The 27,692-nt window shown below is 38.5% G+C and overlaps 1 protein-coding gene across 1 annotated transcript in view; it reads right to left on the bottom strand.

The window, feature by feature from the left end:
* Nucleotides 1-27,310, bottom strand: part of dip2ca (disco-interacting protein 2 homolog Ca) — a 93,310-nt gene extending 66,000 nt beyond the window's left edge. The window contains 1 exon segment of the mRNA XM_043226721.1: nucleotides 26,909-27,310. Coding sequence (XP_043082656.1) covers nucleotides 26,909-26,987 — 79 coding nt within the window. The 5' untranslated portion in view covers nucleotides 26,988-27,310.
* Between the last annotated feature and the right edge of the window lie 382 nt (nucleotides 27,311-27,692).

Genomic DNA, 27,692 nt, shown 5'->3' with positions numbered 1-27,692 from the left:
GGACACTGGAGTAAGACATGGCAGATAGTAAACATTTATGTGGTTGAATATTGAAGCTGATTATTACATGAACAGAAAAATATTAAAATTTAATTAAACAAAATAAATTAAACATAATTTTTGCCTTTTAAAATACGCCTTTTACCGTTTACTGCTTCTTGCATTTTTTATTTCTTTCCACGTACAAAAAACTTTTCAAAATGTTTTTTGAACATTAATACATAGTAAACCATAAAACACTTTAAATGCATTTAAGCGTACTTGAAGCAGACATTAACTTTTTATTTCAGCATCAAGGTAATTACAAATAAATGCAAATATTCTGGATTCTATGAAAATTACTGATGCCTTAAAATAATTTTTGAGGAGATTAGCATAGTCAGGGCACAGAATACTGCTGCCGCACCGCAGGGCTTTTCAAGGTGTTAATGTATTTTGACAGCAGTCAGACTCCCATATGCTAACCTCCACACAAGCAAAAGTTTCAACTTATTTTATGCTTATTAATGCTGAAATAGTCTCTTCCCATTTTATTGTGCCACACAATATGACTGAATAAAAAAAAAGCATGCACTGATGGTAAAGTGTGACATATTAAAAAAAATAAAATCACATTAATTAATAGTTTTAAGGCCTAACGTCAGCCAGCCACCCTCTCCATCGTGCTCTTTAGAGACATCTACCGTGCCCGTCTACTGTAATATATAGTCCAGGTTATTTGATCCCTGTACGCTTGACTATTGTAAACACCAAACAAAAGCCCAAGTCATAAAAGTGTGCAGAACATGAGCCGGGCTGTTATTCTGTCACATCTCTGCACTGTAGGGTTGAAAGCGCGGCTCTCTTCCAGTCACAGAGGAAGTGATGTAATTGATCACGCAGCCACAATACCCAGTAGATCTTTTTAGAACCTCTTTGAGCCCATCGCCAGCTGAATTATGGGATTTGAATGTGCGCTTAGGAACCAGCGTGGCTCAAATGTGTGGGCCTGAGAACAAAATAATCAGGGCAATGGTCGCCATAGCAACAGACAGAGTACCTTCCTCCTGTGGGAATACTCATCGATGGCTGTAGCACTACAGGTGTAGGCTGTATGAGTGCTGTAGGACCGTACTCGTCGTGGCAGTTTGTCTTTGAAGCTCAATATAATAGCTTTTCAAAGTGCCGTATCCGCTTTGCGATACGCTCTTTTTGGAGATGTAAATAACACTTCCTGAGCGTAAAAGGCACGGGATCTCGTGCAAGAAAGAATTTTTCCATAAAAAAGAAAAAAAATGGAACTAGGATGGTTCCAGCATGGTAAATTTATGCCGCATATGTGCATGCGTGTATTATGCATGTACATATGCTCCTGTAATCCCATTAAAAGAGCTATGAGCCGGATCGCTTTAATCTGTTGGTCAGTGGTGATGTATTATGTGTAGAACACTGGGTCATGGGGCTTTTTATTAAAACATAAAAAAAGCTACAAGCATATATCCACTTTTCAAGCCCATAAAGTGCATATTTAATTATATTAAAGAGACAGTTCACCCAAAAACTTGGATGATTTTCTTTCTTTCGGCATATAAAGTGTCTATTGATAAAAAAATAGCTATTTTCTGTATATTGTGATATCATGTAAATACAGTTGCACAGTTTAGTACAGCTTGAAGCAAATAAAGCATGGGACTCGCTTCATTTAAAAATAATAGTAATACAAATATTTGTTTTTATTAAAGTAATTAAAAAAGATAATTACTTTTAGGGACGTGCAAAAGTAATCAACTAAATGATACTGTTGCTGCAAATCGACAATAAAATACTAGTCGTTTTTATTACAGTTTTTTTGCACATTCTTGTTATCATTTATTTTTAAAAAGGCATTTATGTTATGTTAATTCTACATTGAAAAAAAAATCACTTTGAAGATTTTGGATCTGGAGCAGAAAACTAAATTTAATCCATCTATTTGAATATTCAGAATTTATATTTAGTTATCTAATAATTCTTAACATTGAATTGGTCTGATGTTACTTATTTTTACATATTCTACATTAAAAAAACTCATGTTAACGTTAAAGCCAAATTTTACATCAAATGTCAAAATCTCATATTTATTTATTTATTTATTTGACATCCAAAGTCAGTAAACTCAATAATTAGCAATAAAAAAGTTATTTTTAAATTATTTTTAGATCAGACTGTGATTCCAAGAAAAAGATCTTGAAGTGCTGAAAAATTCCCATTCTTAGACTTAATTTGGACCAATGATTTGTGCACAAGAAGAGCAGGAATGTGTATTAAAAAAGCAATAGGGTTTATTCTGCTTCGCGTCCTGCACGTTTTCCTGTTTTGACATGCACACTTTTTATTCTCCGTAAGATTCAGCTTTATTTGGCCATTTTGTTTTCTTTGCAAATCAACAAACTCATCCTTAGTGGCCGAGAGCAGTGACCCGACCAGCTGTTCCAAATATTTTCATCTATGCACGTAAAACCCATACTGGTTTCTCCCCCCACAGTCGTTGTTTTAGGGCTGCAGAGAGTTGAAATCACCAATCTGGTAAAGAGCCAACGCACCGCTGCCCTCGTCTTGCTGGAAATGGCACTAAGCGCCTTAGACAAATCTTTTTCCTCTCCTCCCCGACACCCTCATGAAGAGCGAGCCGCATCCAGGTTCGCCTGAGGATCAGAGGTAGACAGAGGAAATGGAGGAAATCAAGCATGGCCGCGCTGTTTATTTCCCGCCAAATGCCGAGGAGAGAGATGAACACACGCAGAGCGATCTGTGAGAGGATGGCTTTGGTACAGCAGTCATCCCTGTCGCCCTGCATCGTGCGAGGCGGAGCCGGAAACAACAGAGGCCAGACCGCTCTTAAACGAACACGGGAGGGCCGCTCAGACAAAACGCCCCGTGCACAGGCTTTAAACGCACCCTCATGCCTGCTCTAGCGTGTCAGAACTGCATGGGCAAACCTAGAGACAGACAGACGGCCTGGAAAACACAAAGACACTACTCACCTTCAGCAAAAAATACAACTAAATCTATAGTGTATAAAAATACACTTTTAGAAAGATAGAACGATAGATAGCAGACGGACAGATGATAGATAGATAGATAGATAGATAGATAGATAGATAGATAGATAGATAGATAGATAGATAGAATAATCTGAATCATGTTGCCAGTATATATTTATATAGAATGTTCTGTATAAATAAAAATATGTTTTGTCTGTATTTATTTTAGATGTTATTAATCATGATTAATCGTTTGACAGTGCTAGTATATATAAATACACACAAATGCATGTATATATGTATAGTATAAACTACTGTATATGAACATAAATATAGACAAACACATGTAATTATTTTCTAAAAATGAAATAAAATTTTTACCAGTACCGTAGATAAGCAAATGTAAGACAATTTTATACCATAAATTCATTGATACAGTGCAACCCATGTCAATATATTTCACTGAAATCAATAGATTTACGAAATCAACGTCAATTATAGGCACTTTCGGTTCTAATTTCAATTCAAATTCGTTCCCTGAGTTTGAACTAAATCATGGAAATGAACGGAACTCACCAGGTTGCGATACAAACAATGGATGCCAAACTACTTAATGATGCTGTATTTTTAACAAATATTTCACATGTTGCTTAGTTTCTTACAAATATACAAACACACAATTTCAACACAACATGATACTGTGATGTAAAAAAAAGTGATTTTAAGGATACGATCAGTTATGAATCGAAGCAGCCAGCCATCGTTTGTGACTAAGCAATCAACTAGAGTACTCACATCCAAACACGACGGCCTGATGCATTTTTAATGACTGAATGAAGAAGACGAGCAGAAGAAAAGATTTGGGTGTGGAAGAGTGTCATGCCAGTGTTCTTGCCACAGGTCAATATTCATAGCAACGGAGAACCCTTAACAAAACCGTTACCATGGAAATAGAAACACGGATTCTAAAACGGGAAACGGCACGTATCCTGTGAACCGCCTCATCATTCATGAGATCATATTTTAGGGGTAAAATTAGCTCACAATACATTCCCACTGTGACTGCTGCCACAGAATGCTGACGTTTCTATATATGCAGATGATCGCTACGTCGCATAATTAGGTATTTCCTCACATATAGGTATTTTTAGCTGCGGATGAAATGAGCCTTTCAGGGTTCAGACGAGTGTACGTTTCTGAAAATGGCCAGCTGTCCCAGGAGAACCAAACATCGCTATAAACACTTTCCTGGCAAAGCCGTGGGGCTCTTGTTAAAGAACGCAAATAATGTTAACACACACCCCTTTTTCTTTGCCTTGTTATAATTTTTGGTTGAAAAGCCTTTTAAGACTGACTAAACACTTAAATCCCTATATTTAATGGTAAGTAAACTCTTCGGCTTTCATGACAGGCTTCATTTCTTTGACTGAAAGAAACATAAGCGCAAGAGCCGTCAAAAGAATGACTAAGACACGATCACACAATTTCACACAACATCTATTAGATAAATGTGTACGGGATTATTATTTACCTCAGTACTTCACTTCTAATATAAAGCTACAAACATTAGCTGCGTTCTTATTTTATTTTTCACTAAATTTCCAATTTAGCACATTTTTTTTGTTTTTGAGCTTAACTGATTCAACTATTAACAATAAGCAACAAAGCAAAATGCATTGTAATAATTCCCAAAAAAATTATCCACGAAAGGCCTGATTAACTAATAAGAACGACTAAGTAACATAATTAAACACAGCGCCCATGAGGTGAAAATGTACATTAGTTTGCATTTAACTTGGCATTTAATTTAGCTCAGCCTTTTATTCTAATGCGGAGCTATTAGCATTAGCGGCAGCAAAAAATTAATTGGACATGAAAACAAGGCTGTGAGGGATAGAGGTAAAACGCGTTCAGTTGTTTCTACTGTTGTGGCAGTGGTTTAACTGAAGAAAACATGTATACAAAAAACCCTAATTAACGCACCTACGCATTAATTATTGGATCATTTTTTTTTATATTTCAGGCAAAAACAACAAAAGTAAATCAATTAATTTTACCGCATCTTTAACTGAATATATTCGTTTTAATAATATGAAATATTATCGATCAAGTGTTCTACATTGTTTATCAATATTTAACTTATATCTAATATTTTACTAATATAAATTTCCTTGCAAAACATTTTTATACAAAATATTTATAAATAATCATGAAAATATAATTATGAATTATATTTATTTCAGTTTTATTTTTAGTAATTGTATTGGGTTTTTCAGTAGCTGCCTGTACAAGGTTTTTCATTTTTACATTTTTTCCTATTTTTATTTTATTCATATTTATATTATATTTTATTCATATTCATATTTTTTTTATATTCAGTTTTATTTTAATTGCATTAGTCATTTAACCGCCTGGTTTTAGTTCGACTTAACAATAACAACACTTCTTAACATTATTAAATAGGAACTAATCATATTTCACCGATTAAGCTGTATTTTTTTTAAATGACAGCTGCACTCATAGTTGGCAGACTAAATGATCAAACCGTCATTGCTATTCAGCCTAAAACAACAAGGCAAACAAATACACCTTACTAATCACAATCTTCAAAAAGATTAGCGCAAGACCCGTCTGACTAATAAGAACAACACAGACCTGCTTTTCGCACAATTAATGTCCATTAGGTGAAACTCTGCGTTGCTTTGCATTAGCTTGCCGTTTTATTTACCTCAGCGTTTCACTCTAACACGAACCTATTAGCATTAGCTGCGCCTCGTGTTTTCTGGCAACGGAACAAGCTATTTTTTATGAAACGATTATCCCCTTTTTAAATGACAATCGCCCATTATAAATGTCAATAACAACAACACGACGATGATTAGAAACACACATTTATTTAATTTGCCTCCTTTTAGCATCCATTCGTGTGAATTATGTGACTGTATTCAGGTCAAAGCGGGAGGGGAGGGAGACGAACCTTTGTTTGCCTTGCCGTTGGTCTATATTGCGTTCATTCATGCAACACAAAGCTTGTTATTTTCTCACGGCTGCTGGATATATATCTCTGATTGTTCATCTCCGCACAATTCAGCGACCGTACGGACTAACCGAGGCAGATTCACCGAATAGGATTCCGCCCTTTAAGTAAACAACAATCTAATAGAGAAAACTATTATCACAGCTGAAATTGCACCAGTGTATTGCATAACACATAGAACATCTGTTTTAGGCGCACGACATACACAGGCTGTGTCTTAATACGAGCCGCAAACCTAGCAAACAAGAGTTCGCTATGCTGTCTGAATAGGTTTGGAAACGCATAGTTTCCGTCTATCCCGTAGTTTGAACCTGTCAGTAAAAATGATAATAAACCTCTCTTAGACATCAAATATTTATTAAACTGCAGGCGGAATGTCTTTGAAACTAAAAATACATGTTTGTTGACTTCCTAACCAATCGCGTGCCTCGAAAATTGACTTTGTCATTCAGACACAACTTTACACGTTGACGTAAAGCTGGCAGCTTGCTTAACACGTCTCTCCGAGGCGATAAACTGGGCCAAGCTGACGGCACACAGGCAGCATCCCCGTCTGAATTCACTCTAACATGCTCCGCAGGGAGAAACCATCTTCCACCCGCAAGAAAGTCCAACTCACGGGGAGAGAAAGAGAGAGAGAGTTGCCTAGCAACCGGGCTCTTGGAAAAAGGCAGCAGCAGACATTTTTCATTTTCAGTTTCACATTTGAAATCTAATAGCAATAATTGAGAGAGAGAGAGAGAGAGAGAGAGAGAGAGAGAGAGAGAGAGAGAGAGAGGAGGGAAACAAGAGTGACAGATTCGCGCATGTGTGCATGTACACACATAAATACGATTAACACAATTAATTTGACTAATCACGCTCTTTCCTCCAAATTACATTCATAAACGGTGCATCCATGTGCTAATGAATTGAGGATTTGAGGGTCTGGATACATACTGGATGCTGGTCGGGGGGGATGGGGAATTGTTTCTGATATTTTTATTAATAGGATAAGCTAAATAAATGATAATAAATTAATTCACAAACATGCATATTTTTCCATTTAAAGGTTTTTGTCTTCATCTAAAACAAACATTCAATATGGCAGAAAAAATCTGGCCAAAACATATTTGAAACATATGATATACACATATGATGTAAACACCTCTATATATATATATATATATTTTTTTTTTTTTTTTTTTTTTTTTTTATACAAAATAATTTTTTATTTTAATTTAAAAATGACAAAATTTAGCCTAAAAGACAAAATTACAGAAACACATGCTATTTAATTTTTTTTTGCCACATTGAGTTAAGTGTTTTTCTTAGTTCCCAATCAAAACATACACAAACATTCTAAATTCTAAATCAACCGATATCTTCCAATATTACCTATAAATGACAAAATATAGACAAAATATATTACAAAATGTACTTCATGTGCAATAAATGTCCATGACAACCAGCTGTCAAACAATTAATTGTAATTAATTTTATTATGTATACATAAAGTATTTTTTATATTTACATTTAATTACATGTCTATACATGCATAATACATATTTTTTTATCTAAATATATAAAATATATTTTAAAAAGTTCTTAATTCTTTTTCTTGATTAAAAATTTTTTCAAAATGATGAAATAAGTAAATTAGTTTTTTTTTTAAACACGAGTTTACAGTAACTTTAACTGCACTGACCTCTAAATCCAAACAGTGTCAGTACAGATAGTAAGATGGGTAATTAGTAAGCCCATTACAGTCTAATGAAGAGGTCAATAGTTAGTGAGGTCATCAAATCGAATAAAGAAATGCATGACTGTACATGGCTGATAACAAAACAACTAGGGATGGTCACAATGGGCAACTAACTAGTCAACCACCTGGTTGATTAGTAAAGCTTTTTTACAGGCTAGTCGATTTTGCACATCCCTAGAAACAAGCAACACCAATGTTTACGTAAGTAAAACACAAAAACTGGCAGAATGAACACAGGATGTTAAATGACCGAAGGGCTCTGAGTTCCAGTTTGGAGCCTCACAAATCTAAAGCATGGCACAAGGCGAGTATTGATGTCAAGGCTAATGTATTTCATGTGCAAATGGGAAAACACCACCAGGAGACTCAATTAGGATTCAAAGTTTCCAAATATTGTTTGAACAGGGTAGGACAAGACACTGCACATGGGTAATAATGAACACCCAGAGTGATTCTGTGGGGAAGTACGTCTCTTCTTTCTTACAACGAGTCAATTCTGAGGACATATTGTAGATGAAAGCCCCACTGAGAGCAGGGCAAACATAGCCAATAAGGGCAGGAATGTTCCCCGTGGAGCACATAACCCCAGACACAGAGACATCCATTGTAATCAACTACGTCAGATACAGTGGGAGAAGACGGGTCCTCTGGGCATCCTTAGCAGGGCTTGGGGAATCTTTATTCTTCTACTGTCTTGTGATCAGCTGAAGATCACAAACACCATTCAAGTAAACATGAAATCAAATCAGACCCTATATTCTTTCTTAATGCATGTTCATGATATTTACTTTTTTTTTTGTAAGTTATTCCAAATAAAATTAATCAACATATAAAAAAATAAATAAATGGTTGCCAATAACAAAAAAAATACAATCAACAATGAACAAATAGCTATTTTGACATGGTATAAAAATAAAACAAAATGAATAAATAGTAATAAAAATAAATAAACACAATAAAATAAAAAATTACTTGCTGGCAATCTAGCTTGAACATATAACTGGTGAGTGAAAAAAATTATTAAATAAAAAAAAATTCTAAGACATATGTAAGGAGTCATAAAACAATCAAAGCCAAAACTAAATAAAAAGAAAACAAAAACTAAACTAAACCAAAGTAAACAAAAACAAATACAAAAACACAAACAAACAAACAAAAATAAAACCAAAACATAAATAGTCTTGTGCACCAAAAATATATTATTTCTGTTGTTGTATGTAAAAGGCAGACATAAATATAAAAATACACACACACACACACACACACACACACACACACACACACACACACACACACACATATATATATATATATATATATATATATATATATAAAAGGTTTAAGCAGTCTTTTGCACAAGCAGTTCATCTCTTCTCAGTTTGGCTGGTCATCATAGCTCATTCTCTGGCTAAGGAACTGAGCAAAACTAAAAGAATGCACTGTCTGGATTTTGTAAACACTCAATCCAGTACAGAAAGCAGAGCAACTTTAAGTCATGCCATCAACACACACAAGTACGTAATGCTCCTCACTTCAAAAGCTCTGGCGATATCACTGCAACAGAGAAATGAATGACATGCAGAATAAAATCTGCAAAATGTCCCTCACGAGGATGGTTTAATCCCTGAGCGTTTAGGCTGCTGGGAGAGGCCGGCGTGTGAGCTGAATTCAAGACGCGTTCTTCACAGTGGACATACAATCACACAAGCACACTCATACATACATACAGAGTGGGCCTGCAGAGAAGTAATATAACACCCAGGGAACAAGGTGCCACGCCTGACCGAGCCGAGACGAGGGAGAAAAACAGACCGAGAGGGAGAAAGAGTAAGAGAGAAGTACAGCGAAAGAGAAAGCGAGGAGTAGAGGAGGGTAGAAACATTATCCCACCTCCATGCTTTGTGTGCACCAGAGAAAGGGCCTTTTAACATACATTACACAAGAGCGACCGGCTTGTGTTCATGAGACAAGCTCTGTCTGTGTGTGTTTGAGTGGCATTTGTGTAATTACTACAGTCATTATAAAAGCTATAAAAAAACATTACAAAAACATGCTCATTTACACATATATATGTATACACTACCGTTCAAAAGTTGGAGTAAGCTCTTTTTTTTGTTCACTGCAATAATTTTAAGCAGCAATGTTTTCAACATTAAAAGCATGAAGAAATATTTATTTGAGCAAAAGCAACATATTGCAATCGTTGCAAAAAACGGATACCAAAACTATCAAAAATTTCATTTAAAAACAAAAATACAAACTCCAAAAAACTAATCCACACAAAAGCATCAAAACCAAACTAAACCAAACAAACAAAAACTAAACCAAACAAACTATGAGTCGGCAAAAAAAAATTGTATGATATATTCATGCGCATCTCCATGATATGATATACGCATGCTGTCAATCTCCATCAGCTGTTTTCAAATAGAGCGGCAGTTAATACACAGAGCCGAAGATCACAAGCTAAGAAATATCGTGTTCAGTTTCGCAAATTTATCGCCTGTGATACCGAACGCAACATTGCATTAAATGTTCAAAGTACCAAAGAGATCAAAATAATTTACTGGTCACTATATTACCATAACAAAAACAAATTGAAAAAACAAACAGGAATGTCATAGGACTTCTTTGTAAGGGACTGAATTAATGCGTCAAGTAGGTGTAGGAGTCATGACATATTCTGTCACGTTTCCGTGATTTCTCGGAAAGGACTCGGGACTCGAGATACAAAAAAACTTAAACAGATTTAATTCTTTAACTTGCAAAATAAACATACAAAAGGCAGGACAAACTCAAACGTAGAGACTTTACGGACTTCAAGGACATCAATGACTTTAACGATCGGACAACGTGAACTGAGAACACACAGGACTAAATACACGAGGAAATTAACTCAATTAACAAGACCCGGCTGAAGACAATTAAACAATTAAACACAATGGGAAGGCAGGGCACAGACAACACGTGGCTCGAGACAAAAACAATAACAAAAAGTCTAGAGATGTGACATAATGCCCCCCTCCCGGAAGGTGCGTCCTCGCACCTAAAGTAACAACCAAAAAAAACAACAACTCGGAACTGGGGATACCGGATCTTGGGAGGAGGTTCTGGTGGAGGACGGCCCCCAGGAGGGGGCAAGCAGACAGGAGTCCAGGGGGGCACAGAAGGAGGGAGGAGCCAGGGAGGACACAGGAGGAGTCCGGAGCAGGAGGAGATCCAGAGCCCAGCCATGATGGTCCATGGTGGCGCCGAAGGAGGGAGGAGCCATGGAGGAGGAGCGGCCATCGACTCCATGGGTCCGACCGACGGCGGAGCAGGTGGTGCAGAAGACTGAGGCCGAAGCGGAGAGCCGAAGAGCCAAGGTGACGTCGAGGCGCTGGAGGTCCGAGGCGCGCCCCGGCCGGCGACTGACACGGAGACGGGGGACAGGAAGGACGCTGCGGAGCCAGAGCGACTGAGGACTGAGGTGGAGCCGGAGGGAAGGAGGAGCCTGACAGAGCCGGTGGGATGGAGGGACGAGGCGGCCGGAGGAGAGAGAATCCGAGGCGACGGATGGTCGACGACAGACCAAGGCGGAGCCGGAGGGACGATGGAGCCTGGTGGAGCTGGTGGACTGACGGACCACGGTGGAGAGGAGGGAGCTAGAAGCCCAGGGGGAGCCGACGGGTCTACGAGGCGAGAGGAGGAGTCCGGGACTCGGAGGCGGGGCGGTGAGGCGAGGATCGTCCCACCCTCGGCGGCGATGGGGACCGGCAGACCCGTGGCGAGCTCGTGATGGAGAGCTGAGGATGGCGCAGGGGCTGCTGGGATCCATCGTCATGGTGTGACTAGGGTGGGAGGGTGGGAAAACTGGAAGCGCCGCAGGCGCGGGCACTGGAACTCGGGAGGCGCTCGGGCGCGGGCACTGGAACTCGGGAGGCGCTGGGCGCGGCACTGGAACTCGGGAGGCGCTGGGCGCGGGCACTGGAACTCGAGGCGCTGGGCGCGGGCACTGGAACTCGGGGAGCGCTCGGGCGCGGGCACTGGAACTCGGGGGCGCTCGGGCGCGGGCACTGGAACTCGGGGAGCGCTCGGGCGCGGGCACTGGAACTCTCGGGGAGCGCACAGGAACAGTCTCTAGGACGCTAACAGGACGGCTGGGCGGGGCCAGCGGGCTAACAGGACGGCTGGGCGGGGCCAGCGGGCTAACAGGACGGCTGGGCGGGGCCAGCGGGCTAACAGGACGGCTGGGGGCGGGCCAGCGGGCTAACAGGACGGCTGGGCGGGGCCAGCGACTCAGGATACACGGGAGGTGCCCAGTCTAAGTCCAAGTCCGAGTCCACATCATCCAGTTCCTCTTTAGATCCAGCAGCCCCAGGTGGATGATCAGCTCATCCTCAGCCGATGTGCAGTGGGCGGAGCTCCACCCGCGCTCCTCGCTGTCGGCTGTCTCCACCGCGGCAAGCTCTGATGCCCGCTCACGCACCTGGTCTGTCGCAATCGGCTCGGGTCGGTGGCGCTCCACGGCTCTGTCGCTCTCCTCAGCGATGGTTCCGTGGTCGTCCCGGCTCAGCGATTGCGCCCTCCGTGGGCACAGGCCTGGCCTCCGCGACGCGGGGAGATGATGGGCTGGGTTCTGGATCTGGAGTGGGGCTGGTGTCGTTGTCCTCCAGCGCAACCGTTATCGGCGAGTTGCAGGACACCAGCACCCACTCGATGTACGCGGCGACGCTCTCTCGAGGGCCGTCCCCGGACAGCTTTGCTCGTGTGGTGGTGTTCAGTCCGCGGAAGTGAATCGAGCACAAAAAGCCGTCCGGGAAGCGCGAGTAGTTCGCGAGGGCGAGGAAGTCCTTAGTATAGCCCTCGAGAGAGCGATCCTCCTGCTCCAGCAGGAGGATGAGGAAATTTGGGTCGTTGTAGGGGGAATCCATGAAAAAACAAACCCAAAAACAAAAAGGGGAAAAAACGCCGCCTTACTTTTATGGTCCGATCGTTCTGTCACGTTTCCGTGATTTCTCGGAAAGGACTCGGGACTCGAGATACAAAAAACTTAAACAGATTTAATTCTTTAACTTGCAAAATAAACATACAAAAGGCAGGACAAACTCAAACGTAGAGACTTTACGGACTTCAAGGACATCAATGACTTTAACGATCGGACAACGTGAACTGAGAACACACAGGACTAAATACACGAGGAAATTAACTCAATTAACAAGACCCGGCTGAAGACAATTAAACAATTAAACACAATGGGAAGGCAGGGCACAGACAACACGTGGCTCGAGACAAAAACAATAACAAAAAGTCTAGAGATGTGACAATATTCAGACCGAAGAAACAGAGGTCGCAATGTTACAAAGCTGTCCTACAGCAAGAGTCACATTGGGTCATTGTTTTGAGGTATCCAAAGGGGGGTTGACCGACTAACCACAGAATAAAATACCAACCCAACCCAAACTCAAGCCATCGCATTATCATAAGCAAAGCGTTCCTTACTTTACAGAACAGACTTACTTTGTGGACGCATTTGACAAAACTTCAGAGAAGCCTGCATTTCTTCACCCCCACCAATCTCCCACAACTCCTAGCAGTTTCTCTCCATTACATTCATATTTCCGCAGCTTCCTGCAGAAGAGCAGTGGCTATTGGCCATGACAAAGGATTAAAGAAGCTTAGTCTCTCTTTTGAGATTCTGGATTCTCTGTTGGTTTGAAAAAGGGGATTACTTCAACAAAAAAAGACCACACTTGTATCCCCCCCCTAGTTCTTTCGGGAAAGAAACTCGACGTTTTGTTTAAAGCCTGGTATCGATTTATTTCGAGAGGCCCATGTGGAAATGACTCTTGGTTTCGAGAGTCCCTCAGACTGAGATCGGTTCTGGTATGCTTCCTGTCATACGGACGTGGCCAGCGGTGCAGTTGTGGAGTGAGAGGTGAGCAGCTGGATTCCTGGAAATCACGTTAACTACAGAGTGGTCTGGAGTCTCTAAGGCACTGGTGGAGGGGTTGGGATTCGTGGATTCGCCCCTGAGAAAACAGGCTGCTCGTGCATCACGTTGCCAGGTGTAAAATGCCAGCGTCTGTCGACCGTACCTTGCCAAAACTCCATCCATCAGTGATATTCAAATGCACTGCTTTCGGGACCCCAAAAAAAGCAGATTGAATGAAATTCTTCAACACTTCATTAGCGTTCCATCGCACTGAGCTTCAAAGATGACCTTTTAAAGGTGGTGATAGGTGAAGTAGAAGCAATTCAGCATTTTAGAGGGAAAGTCCACTGCAGTTTTCAAATCTTTGTGTATAGAGATATGTTCTACAAGATGACATCACTGACTGGCAGGCCATGTTTAAATATGTGTCAGGGTTGTGTGCCGTCCAAAAGTGAACTGATAATGCCTTCTAAATCACAATTCAATTGGGATTTTGTGGTAGCAAAAAGTATGCACGACTGCAGTTTGAAAATTAATGCATGGAAATAGAATTAACTTTCTATTGTTCAACAGTTAAAACTTAATATATCACTACAGCATTCAACGATCACCTTTGCAATGTTATGAAGCCATTTCAATCATGCCATCAATCCAATCTTTTGGTTCTGTGGTTCTGCTGCGTCATCTTTTGCATAAAATTATATATCATTGTAATGACATATAATTTTCTTGGTAGAAAAGTAAAGTTTATAAAGGCAAACTTTAAATGCTGGAAAGAAAATGGATTGTTGGAAAGTTTTGAAATCTTTATAAGCCAAAGATTTATGGGAGAGACAAAAAGACTAAAAGACATACAGATAGACGTAAAACAACAGACGGCGACAAAGGATTAGCATGATAGACAGAATAACAGATAGAACAAACAAACGATGAACGACGGATAAATAGAGCAAAAGAACTATAGTATAATAGATAGAGCGATACATAGAATGATAGATAGAATCATATAACAACAGAATAGAAAGATTGAATCATAGAATAGAAAGATAGGACGAATGACAGAACGATAGATAGATAGATAGAGCGATAGATGGATAGAACGTTAGATAGATAGATCTCCTTGTCTATTTCTAGTCATTCAGATTCAAATTGCATAGTCTATATAATTCAAATTCCAGTCATGAAATGAAAGACAGCCAATTCTTAAATTGATTCAGTTTTTTGGTCTGTTCACAAAAAGCTAACATATGGCTTCAGAAAACCTGGAATACAACCCATACAAACTACTAAGGTGCATTTTGGAACATAACAGTGCCTGAAGACTATGTGCTGTTACCGCATGAAAAAACCCGTTTGTGTTTCTCAGCAGAAAACTTTGTGCAGGTTTGCTTAATAATGTAAAGAAAAAAATTACAGAATTTCATTTCTCAGTGAACTTCCCCTTTAAGAACACCTCTGACACTGTGGGGGGAAAAAAGTATGCTATTCCTTCAGAATTCTTTCTTTGCGATAACGTAAAGATCAGATCCATCAGAAAGGGGGTCCACGTTATCAACGTTCAAGTCTTATCTCTGTGCACATGTTTTTCTCTCAAAGTGCCCGGAGTGCATTACGGCACAGATGAAAGAACCAGCATTTTCCGCCACATTGAAATGAACACCTTAATTGCCTGCAGAAGGCGTGTGCTCAGGATGACGCCAGCGAGGTTAAAACTGCAACGATGGCCGAGATGAACTTTTGAGAACACCGTGAGATGGTCTAGACAGTTTTGTCCAGGTGGCCTTCTAAAAAAAAAAAGCCACACTAAATCATGCAATATTCATCACACGGCAGACCTCAGAGGAGGAGAACCGCACATCAAAATCTGCTCACGAAAATCTGCCTCAACCGCATGACGTATCGGCAGTGACAGAAAGAGGTTTCAACCTGGTGCATCCGAAAACACACTGTAGATGCGTACAAGCTCAAAGGTGTTTCTAAACGTGAATTTAGGTCACGGTGTGAGTCACAGATGTAGCTCGAATAAGCGAAAAAAACCCCAAAAAAACTCATGACTCGTACCGAGCCTGGCTGATGGCAAAAGAGAGCAGCTCCACACATCTCAACACTCCCGTGAGACAAAGCCCAGCGCATTCTCATACCACAGCCTTCACATGCTCCTGAGCTCTAAAAAAGGCCTGCTCAGAGACGGCCTATGAATAGAGCGCATTGTCATCCACAGGCCTTAATGTGTCCACGGTTTCATAGAGGCAGGGCCTCTGGGCTGCTGGAGCTGAATAATTAAAGAAGAGTTCTGCATTGAAAGAGTCAGGGTGCAGAGCGGCAGGCGGTCTGCTACGGCTCATGAGCCTCGATCTTTCTTGCTTTTCGTTCCTTCGCCGTTCCCGAAGCACTAACCGCCCATGATATTGTGTTTGCCTTGGTAAAATGAGATTGTTCCCGAGTCCTTCGGCGAGGGGCTCGTCGAGTTGATGGTTTGGATAACAAGCCAAATGATCTGTCAGCATCTGTTGGAAAAATATTGGAGAGGATACAAAATACCTAGCCTACCACTGTAGCCCTGTTCTAAAATCTGGTAGGGCACCATTTGCAACGCCTGTTTCAAAAACACAATTCATTGCTTGAACCAAATCCCAAAGCATTGTTATAAATACAGTTACTGGAAACAGCAATCCTGAAATTTCCAGACTGTTCTAGAATTTCAACAAGCTCTTTCTATATATATACACCCATATTTCATTCAATACCAAAAAGTATTATTAAGCCAAATAAAAAAAAAAAGATGTTTTAAAGTGTATTAAATTAATAATATAAATACTGATAAATATATATTTCATTTCAAATATTTAAGAATATGGAATTATTAAATCTGAAAGGGTATACAGTGCATTAAATCCAGTTAACTATAAATGGACTTGAATGTAAAAAATACAAAAGCATTATATAAACTAATTAAATAAAAAATGATAGTATATTCAATTAATAATATAAAATCATAACATATTATTACATATTTTAAATTAAATATATGTGAGTACTGTGCATTAAATTCAGCTGACTATGAATGTGCTTATTCAATACTGAAAAGAATATTTAAGCTAAATAATTCGATTAATAAAAATTACTGCTTAATTATTAATTAATGAATTATTGCTTGAAAGTATAGTGCTTCAATTCTGCTGACCATAAAATACACATATTTCATTCAATACCAAAAAGCATCTATAAGTTAAACAATTGTGAAATAAAATAAATTAAATATATTTTTATTATTATTATAATTCACATTTTTATTATACCATTATTTTAATATTAAATAAAATTATGTTGCATGCTTTTTTCTTTCAATGTTGAAAAGAATTTCATAAACATAATACCAGTGAATAAAAATAACAGTTTTAATGGTTTATGAAAATACCCTGTCATTAGCTTAGGAAATTGCAATATGTCCAACTATGCACCAATAGGATTTCCCAATGGGCGGAGTCAAACGACTGACAAAATGTACTTTCACTCATCACTTGCAGCGATCACTGCTGGTTACTACACAAACTATTTCTCCTCTGAAAGAGATTTGAAAGAGATTACTTAAATTAGCTGTCCATGTACGCTACAGATAACAACACTCGCCGTTTCCTGTTTTTTTACTCTCCGTTAGCTTCATGCCGTCTCTCTCCGTGTCCCATTTCCTTCGGTTTGATTCTCAACATAACATTTTAACAGTCGGACAATTGAGAAAAAAGTGCCCCAGAACAAAATGTAAAAATCTGTGGCCGCTAAAACTTTAACAACCCTTGCTGCAGTGTCCAAAAACACAAAAGAACATTCTTTCCCAAGCAGGGAATGTGAAATTGAAAACAGTGAGCATTAGCCAACAGCTTGCCTTTTTATTTTTTTCCTTTAGTCCGTGAGGAGAGATCCTAAGCAGAGTCTCTTTTAAATATGGCCTTCAAGCATCCCGCTGCTGATATTCCAGAATTTGTCATTGATATATAAACTTGTACAAAGTCACATATTTGGCAGTTTGCCCCTGGCTAAATTCACGAGCTTGCGGGTAACATTTGGGAAGGGCTCGCTACAAACACGCATATACTGTCTACACTGAACAGTGCCGTTCTAAATAGTATAAATAACAGAAATGCCTTTTATTCTCATTGGTCAGACAGGCATTTCTAATTACAGTTGGCTTAATATCTATGCATATTCTTCATTCCTCAAGGATCAAACATGCGCCCCACTTGTCATGTGTTTAAACAAATGGCCTACTGGCTTTAATCATCCAGAAATTGTACTTGTTTTAAGCATAATACTAACACGTGAATTAAAGGACGATGTCCCTGATTTCATCATTACTAAACTGATTTGGAAGTGAACTAGCAGATTTGTTGCTGCAATCGATATTTGATATTAATATGATAAACCAGAAAAACATTTCTGTTACTTGGATTAAATGTTACATTAAATCATTAAATGAAATATAAAAATTAACTTAATTTATTATAGCTAGGTGTCGAAACAATGTCTTTTTGATTTCACTTTATGCACAAAAAATTAAGTAATAATAAAAAACAATATATATATATATATTGAATATATAATATAAATATAAATATATAATTTTAAATTATTCATATAATTAGGTAATTCAAAGGTCATTTTAAAATTTTCAAATATCATGATTTCTGAGAATTGTTAAAAATCTGTTTTTGCAAATGTTTTTTCTTCATATTTAATACTGCTTGGCAAAACTTTTAAACTTTTTAAAAACAAGTAGCATAATCAACAAAATATGCATTCAATTTATTTAAAGATGCAAAGGGTTTTAACAACCTTAACGACAAAAATCAATCATGCAGAAAATTCCACATATCTGTTATCAGTTTGTCCCTTACTTTCTGTCACCCATTTTCTTTTTGTTATAGCTATGTCTGGTATTCACTATGAGCGAAATGTTTAAAACGATAGAGGATACCGATCAAAGCGCTGCGGACAGATAAGAGAAAGAGAAGGGGTCTCTAAAGGCTTGGAAACACAAGCACATTGTTCCTGAGCAGCACTGTGATGTAAACAGAGGACTTGATTGAGACCACATGACTGCATTCCTATAGCAGCTTCGGAGGCGCGCACAGGAGATGGACAGTAAAACTGCTGCTGCCGTCCAGCTGTGCAACCGCTGTCTGTCTGTTGAAGGATCATGTGACTACGCCACTCTTTACGCATGTCAGCAGTTTAAATGTGAGAGGTGCTTGGCCAAAGCAAAATGTTAGGGCATTACTTGTTTGCTTACCGGTCCAAGACTAAAGAGGTCGTATTAGGTAGCCACGGCTTGAGTTCCTCCTTCAATGCATACAGGATTTTTTTAAACCCATTTTACTGTCTCCAAACAAAAACAATAAAGTTAAATCACCTAGAAAAGCAATAGCACACTTCAATAACTAATATGAGCTAGAGAAATAGTAAAAATTATGCATGCTTGCTTGCTAATGAAAGACACTATGTGGAGAACAACATTCAAAAGTTTATTTTCTTTAAAGAAAGTATTAGAATAATAAGAAGAATGTATTAAACTGATCAAAAGTGGCAGAACATGTTAAATAAATGTTGTTGGTTTTCTTTACAACCTGTTCATCAAAAATATCCTGAAAAAAATGGTTTTCCAAAAAAATATTAAGCACTTTCAACATTTATAATAATAATAAGAAGAAACATCACATCATCAGTGAATTAGCATTTGAATGATTTTTCAAAGATCATGACACTAAGATTAAGACATAAATAAATTTGAACATGTACAGAAAAGAGCAATTAAAAATGGTTTTATTTTTAATCAAAATACTACAGCTTGGGTGGGCATAAGAGTTTAAACTTTAGGTTCAAAAGTTGATTATCTGTTATCATTTACTCGTGTTGTTCCAAACTTTTTCTATGAAGTATTTAGAAAATGTTTGTCCATACAATGCAATATTGTCATTGGAAGGTCAGTCGAATTTGTTTTCTGCAAAAAGAAAGCCATACAAGTGTGCCAATTCTAGCGTTGCCAAAAAAAACCTTTTTTTCTGAACCCTAATTTGTGAAATAAACAGATAGTCCAGCCCAAAACGAATACCATCGCTCGAGATAATGTTGCTGTAGACACAATGTTAAATCGTATAGAGCAATGTTTTAATTGCACCGTCATGTTTACGATTTCGTAGTTCGTATAGTTGTCTTTGCATATGAGGCTTGGAAAAAGCAAATACACATATCGAAACAATTACGCACTCCAACTTTAAGACCTAAATGTTGCAGATTTCTTCAGAAGGCTTGAAGATTTCCATCTGAAACAAATCGAGCCTTCTCTCTACATGCAGTCATCTAGGTTCACGAAGGGCAATGCAGACATCTGTTACGTTTTAACACCAAACCCAACACATGTGCAATCTAATGTGGTAAAATATTTCACTTATTAAACCCATTCAATGCCACTTTCACCTCCAATTACGAGTGTATCAAGGCTTAACGACTGAATTACAGCCCTTGGTTGGAGTAGTTACCTTAAAACGCAAGAAAAAAAAAACATCAGCCCCGGAATAAAAAAATAGGATTTCTGCAATGTGGAAAATGCGGAAGGTATTGTGGAATTCAGACATAAAAATAGAATTTAGAGTATAAAATGAAATGTCATGAAATTTGCACAATTTTGAAAGCATACATAAACAGTCGGCCACTACAATTAAATTGATTTAAGTGAAAATTTTATTTAAGTGAAAAATTTCAACACAACACAACACAAATGCATTTTTATAAAATCAATTAAACAGAGATGATTTTGGTTATTACAATATAATGAGATCCTTAAAAATTTTTAATTCATAACATTAATATGAAACACAGTATTTAGGCCTAGTAAAAAAAAAATAAATTAAGTAAAACTGAATTTGAGGGGGAAAAACTAAAATTCATAGGGCCTTAAAATGCAATCTTTGTTAAACTTAATAAATAGCGCAAGTTCCATAATTTCAATTAGTTAGGCATGCTTATTGATTAAAAAATGTTAGTCTAGAAAGTCTAGAGAAATTTAAAAAAAAAAAAAAAAAAAAAAAGGAATTATACAGAGTTGGGGGAAAAACAATGTCCAAGTTACATCCTCAAAACCAGGACATGCTTTCAGCTGCTATAAGGAAACAAATGACGGTATTTCGGGAACACATTATTTACAGCATTATGAAACACCAGGTGTCTCCCTTCCTATTTACTTAGCACATTTTTCTCTAATTGGGACAGACGGCAGGTTTGGAGGAAATGAGCTTACACCTTTCTCTTAGCGAGGGGGTTAAAGGTCAACGTGAGCCGGATGTGGTTGCAGAGCGGTCAGCGGGCCGAACAGGCGCTCTTTGAGGCATCTGTGTTCTCAAACCAGGGCTTGGTTACAAATGTAGCATTAAGTTACACAGTCATACGGCAAAAACATATGCACTCAATTCCCTGTATAAGAAATGTCCTCCAAGAGCGGGAAAAGATTTAGCTTCGCTGAAGCCGTGGAGCAAGTCAGCAAGGTGTGAAATTGTTTACTACCTTTCATAAGGCAATAAGTGGCTCCTACACTAATAAATGGCGCAAATTTGAACGTTTATTAACTGTCTGTGAGTCTCTGAATAAACTCGAGCAGTTTAAGCTTGGACTGGATTGAAATGTAACGGTTTGAGCTTGTCTATATACGACTCCCTCAACATGGATGGCTCCGGTTGTGCTACATCGGACCGATGCTGCAAGATTATCTCGTAGGCATCCGATGACACTCTTCCAGCAACAACAACAACTACAACGAGAAAAATAACAATCCATGCGTAACATGTGGGAAACTAGATGTGTACAGGCAAGTACAGAGCTTGTGTAACTCTTGTCTCGGTATCATCTCTTTGGGGTTATATGGAGGTAGAGCATGTGAAACAAATGCTAACAATATTTCCAAGTCTCTTGTGCGACTGCAATTTGCACAGGCTTGTGAAATACTATATGTTTGTTTAGACAAAGTAAAGCAACTTTGTCTGACTGCTCCTCTCAATTAGATCTGAACATCTGCTTTGAGTGAAGAGGGGGTGTCACGGGGTCAACGGACAACAGTGATTGGATGAAAGTGGCGGATAAGCAGTTTGGAGGTCAGTCGGATGACATAATCCCACAAGGCTAACAGCAGTCAAAGGAGATTTGCGGTAATAGATCTCCTTTATTAAGATCATGAATACGCAAGTGCAAGTTCGCTTTCTTAGATAGTGTATCTCATGAAACCTGTCAAGAACGAGTCCTGTTTAGATTTTATCACAAATATTACAAGCCTATATTATGACCTAAGAGCAATTTTCTTTATAAGCTGAATCAATATTGTAATGTAGGAGAATGTTATTTCTTGGTGATTCTCAAAAAAATAAATTAAATAATTAAATAAATTAAATTATATATTTTTAAATATTAGCATCAATTGAACTCAGCACAACATATAGTCCCATAATGCATATATATGTGTGTGTGTGCATGTATTATAAATATAGAAACATGTATATAATTTTAATGTAATACTATAAAATAATTATGCATTTTAATATATATTAATTATTAATAAGTAATGTTGAAATTATATAGCACATCAAATTTATGGGGACATTAATGGGGGCGTAATGGTTTTTATATTGTACAGACTGTATGAATTATTGTCCTACACCGACCCTACCTCTTAGAGGAAAAAAATAGATTATTAGATTTTCCAAACATTTTATCCTGTATGTTTTATAAGCTTGTTTCCTCATAGGGACCTAAAAAAATGTCCCTACGATGTCAACATGTACTGGTATTCCAATCCTTGTGGGGACATTTGGTCCCCATAACGTGATAAAAACGTACACACGATTTTGCATTATGGTACCAAGAATTGCTTTTTGCTTTATGGTAATGAGAATTGGTGGATAAGATGTGGGAATGCGTCTAATTTTCATGAGAATGCCACAACGCAAAAGAGATCCCAAAATAGAGCTCATTTTCTTTATGCAAAATAGAATTTCTTAATGATGTGGGGTGGAAATGTGACATGGGCATGTTCTTGAAGCTAGAACGCCTCGGTATAAGGTGAGGTAAAGAGGCATGTCTTAGTTCATTAACCTACACTGGATCATGAGGAAGTGAGATGTACAAGGGGAAAAAAAAACACTGGAGTGATGCCGTGAACAGGGAAGTGTTGTTTAATATTCATTTTCCTATGGAATACTGGGAGTGGCGGAAAACCGGGACTCCCACACAGACTAAAGAGACAGAGAGAGGAAATGACGTCATTCACACCAGATGCTACAGCATCTGTTACTAACTACTATAGGTAAACAAACCATACGTTTTACTACTAAATCTTAACAAACATCAACCTAAAGCTATAGGAAAGATGCAAATAAAATTAAAACTGCGGGTAAAGCAGTGAGATGCCGTCTTTCTGGCAAAGCTTACAAATAATTTATGGCATTTAGCAAATGTCACGATCTCCCCATGTCCAAGCACAGGTGACTGGCAGTGACACAACCTCAGCACCGCTGTCTTGCAGCGCACGCGGCGCCTCGACCCCGCAGCACAGCCCCTGTCAGCTCTCATCAGAACCCCTCACGTACCTCACAACATTCCATCACTTCCTCTCGCTTCTGCATTTCCCATACAGCAACACTCGGAAAAATACAGCTCCTTTAGACTTTCAGAATAAAACATTTTTTACAGCGTAATACAGCAAAAAAATTGATAAATAAAAAAAAATATATATATAAATAAATAATTGTAATATTGAAAAAATAATTTTTTTTCAATTTTAGCAATATTGAATTTTTCTAATTTGCTAATTTTGTTTCTCAGAAAGCATTTCTTATTATTATCAATGTTAAAACAATTGGTGCAGAATATTTTTCTAAAACTTCTAAAGCAACGTTTGCAGGACTCTGAATATCATCGAAAGTGCAGCATTTATCTGAAGAAATCTGTTAACACTTTGACATGTCTTTACTGTGACTTTTGATCAATTCGTCCTTGGTGAATAAAAGCATTCGATTTCTTAAAAAAAAAAAAAGAAAAAAATGTAACGACCCCTAACTTCTGTACAAACACACACTCACACACATACATATATTACTTGTACTTATACCGCCTGATACCGACAAACTATTTCTACTATTTTTGTAAAGAAAAATTGGTTCTTTGAAGAAAGTTCTTGACTTCTGTAATTCAAAAAAATCCTGTAATGCAAAAATACATGAATCTGTGAATATTAAAAGTCGAGGGTGCCAAATCATATCAACACACGAAACATAATAAAACGTCTTCGCATTTGCGCCGACATCCTCAACAGGCAAGGCCTCAAATCAGGGTCAGATAGGGGTTCTTTGCTTCCACAGCCAGCATGACCCCTGTTTAACAACTTAACCTTTTCACTTACTAACAGTGTTACCCTGAGGGTGAAATGAGATCCATTCATCCTTTATTTGGCATGAACGAGACTAATACTGAGTTTGAAGAATCAGTATCCATTAAGAGTCTGCCAGCATAGACAGAAGACCACTCTCTACAATCTGGGGACGATTTCCAAGCCATGGAACTCAAAATCAACGCGTGCGCGTTAAAGACTCGCAGCGTAAATAAAACCTCAAAACCAGCTCTGACTTACAAATGGTTGCAGCGAAACGCACAATACGGTTATTACACTGTATACCAACTTTGCAAATACGATATTGTCCTTAAGGGCATTACAGGTCAGCAAACAGACGCAAATCTTTCTGATGAGCAGACGTTCGGTAATTTCCAGGCCTTTCATCCTGTGCCAACACACTGAGATAATCACCTCTCCATGAGAGCAGCGCTAAACAGCACCACAAGCTAAGCTGGAATGGCGAGGGAGCATCTTATTTCTACAAAGGCAAACACAAACACGAGCAGAGGTTCAGAGGAAGCGTACAGTGCTGCAGAAAGAAGGAACCGAGCCAGAATATTCCCTCCACCGCAATCATAAAGTGAGGCAAAACGTTTAAATGCAAAACGAGCTGATTAAGGCTAACGAAGCTTGAAGGGCGGCTAAAAATACTCGTGTCCACTTGCAGATCGAGCAGCCTGTGATCATCTTTAAGTGAAGTTTAGCTGAAATTATGTTTGGCTCCGAATAGAACGAGAAGGAGGTGTTTGCCATTTTGAACGTTCAAAATAGCACACGTTGTCATTCCAGAGCCCTTTGCAACTACAAAAACAGAGAAACGTAATAAAAATGGCTCCGGTAAATGAAAGTGGCTTTCGTGCTCTGCTTAGTGTGTGAATTATTCAATGACTTTTGAGCAATAGCTGTTATGCTAATTTATACTAAAGTGATAAATAATTACGTGACTTTTGCTTTATTGAAGCACCACGCCATCCCATAATAAACGCTCAGGCAGTTGTTGCTATGGTTACCTGCTCAGGCAAACGTGACCAATTTTCATAAATGTCTGTCTTATTAATTTACCAGCTGAAAATGTTCATTTAATAGAGCTTGGTCTGCTATTCTAAAGTAAAATAGTTTAGACCAGCAAACTAAATTGAGCTGGTTTAAGATGTTTTAAACAGGTTTGTCATCTAACCTTATTGGTTAATGATACTAAACCTAGGCTGCTTAGAACCCACAATGCCCTCCATAAGACAGATTTAACACTAAACAAAGAATATCTATGATCTATCTGCCCAATAAAACCACTATTTTAGGTAGAAAATGATGTTGTTTTTCACTACACTGGTTGGTGCAGGCCTGCTGTCTGCTGGAACTTTGAGGCAGGGTTAACAAATGCACGAGCACTTATCGCCTTAAATGGTTCAGATCTACACACAGCAGACAATCGCACATGCCACACACACACACACACACAAAACATTACAAAGGACCACCAGGCGCTAGAATTAAACGGGAAAAAGGAACATTAGCAAACAGTTCACTCAATTCCGTTTGCTTATATCAGATGCCAAGGTTCTCAACATGATACACGATACAAATATTACATGCCTGTGTTTTTGGCAGACACCAAATCACACAGTGCTGCATTAAAAGCTGTAAGAAAATTAACATCGTTGAGCATTAATAATTGGTTTGGCCAATATTGATACCATTAAGTTTTTTTCCCTAACTAATACAATTTATTGGTAGACCCATCCAATATCCAATGAAGTTCCAAGTATCGGTAAACAAACAATTAACAGCAGCCCATCTGTGGTTTTGTTTTTTTGAAATACTATAAATATCAATATTATGTGCATTACACACTCACACACACACACACACACACACACACACACACATATATATAATATTTGTAAATCATATATGTTTGCATGATCTATCTTTTATGTTTGAAATGCAATAAAGAAATCTGGTTAGAAAATAGAAATTACTAAAATAGAAAAGACTGAGATTATTCCGCATCCACGCATCAAAATATATGCTACTGTATAAGTCGTGAATATGAATGTAGCACCAGACACCATTCAACTTTTTTGCTGTCATGACAAGACCATTGTCATAATTCATATTTTCAGACATTTATCATTTGATGTTTCTATACTTATAATTCCACATTAAAAGCCTACATATTATTAACATTGCCATCTAATAATCATATCAATGATATCCTGTGTAACCGAATTTATGCAGCATTAGACTGCATCTTTTTTTATGGTATAAATGCAGCTTCAGAAGCAGCTTTTGCGGTGTAAAGATGGCATATATGGCGATGCAATTGTGGGGAACTGCTTGTTTACCAAACTGCTGGTGTACTGAAGACATTACACCGGCATAAATAACAACACAGCCCCAGAAATTCAAAAATATCAACGGGTACGAGAAGATTCCACGGCGGTATTTTGACCGTTGGTCTCTAGGGACACGCATTTTCAAAATCCTAACGGAAAAAAATCAATTCTGAAGTCTTTGAATGGTTTCCTCAAGGTCAAATAGATACAGTGTAACAAAGAAAATGCGGCGGGAGTTACAGCAAACGAACGAACGAACGCCTTTACGAACACAACCTCAGCGCTGCTGCGGGGATAATAATTGGCTCCAACATCTGGTGTTGGTTGTGTTGGTATGGTGGTGGGTTTGGGGAGGAGGAGGAGGAGGAGAGGAGGGGGCCGTTAACGTATCCTCCGCAACAACCGTATTGTCGAACGAAATAAGTCATTTAAAATGTCAATCATACCTTCGGATAACTCCAGCTCCAGCTCAGCCAATCTGGCCCGCACTTCCAATGGAAGGGGCAGCGCATCGCGGTCCGCCATTGTCCGTTCAAGGGGGTAAAAATCACTCTCGTCCTCTTTCTTCGACTCTTTCAGCGCTGCTGCCGTTTCTCCGCGTCGCAGCGGTGCATAAGGAGGGCTGCGGGAGACGCGCGTCCAGGAACGAACTGTTCGGTGAGCGGAGATTTTCTGTCCCTCTCAACGAAGCCCCGCCATATCTGAAGGGCTCCGCCGTTAGAGTCAGCAGTGTAAGATGTGGACTGTCAGTGCGGTGAAGCTCGCCGATCGGAGCGGTGTGTGTGTGTGTGTATGTATGTGTGTGTGTGTGTGTGTGTGTGTGTGCTCAGCCCCTCTCCCTCTCTTTCTCTCTGTCACTCTCTCATGACGCAAGGCGACTGTGATTTTTACAGCCGCGAGGGGGCGACAAAACGACTCCATAAATAATCATTTCATAATGACAATACCTGTTCAGGTTGTATTTACATAATATGTTTGTTTAAAGCGATGAACATGAATGTAAATAAGATTATAAATAAAAAATGTTAAATTGAGAAAAAATCAGCTTGGTTTTACATTATTTTTACAGAAAAATATATAATATTTCAATAATATATATATAATATCTCAATTATATTTATTGAAGGGTAGCGTACATAGCAATAATTGTTCTGTGTTTAATATATGAGATCACTCTGAAAATATGGGTTTAAAAAAATAGTTTAAGGAATATCTGGAATCTTGAATCTT

The sequence above is a fragment of the Puntigrus tetrazona genome, chromosome 24 (genome assembly GCF_018831695.1).
Source record: "Puntigrus tetrazona isolate hp1 chromosome 24, ASM1883169v1, whole genome shotgun sequence".
Taxonomy (NCBI): Eukaryota; Metazoa; Chordata; class Actinopteri; order Cypriniformes; family Cyprinidae; genus Puntigrus; species Puntigrus tetrazona.
The sequence above is the reverse complement of the archived record's forward strand: the minus strand, read 5'-3'. Positions and strand labels throughout refer to the sequence as shown.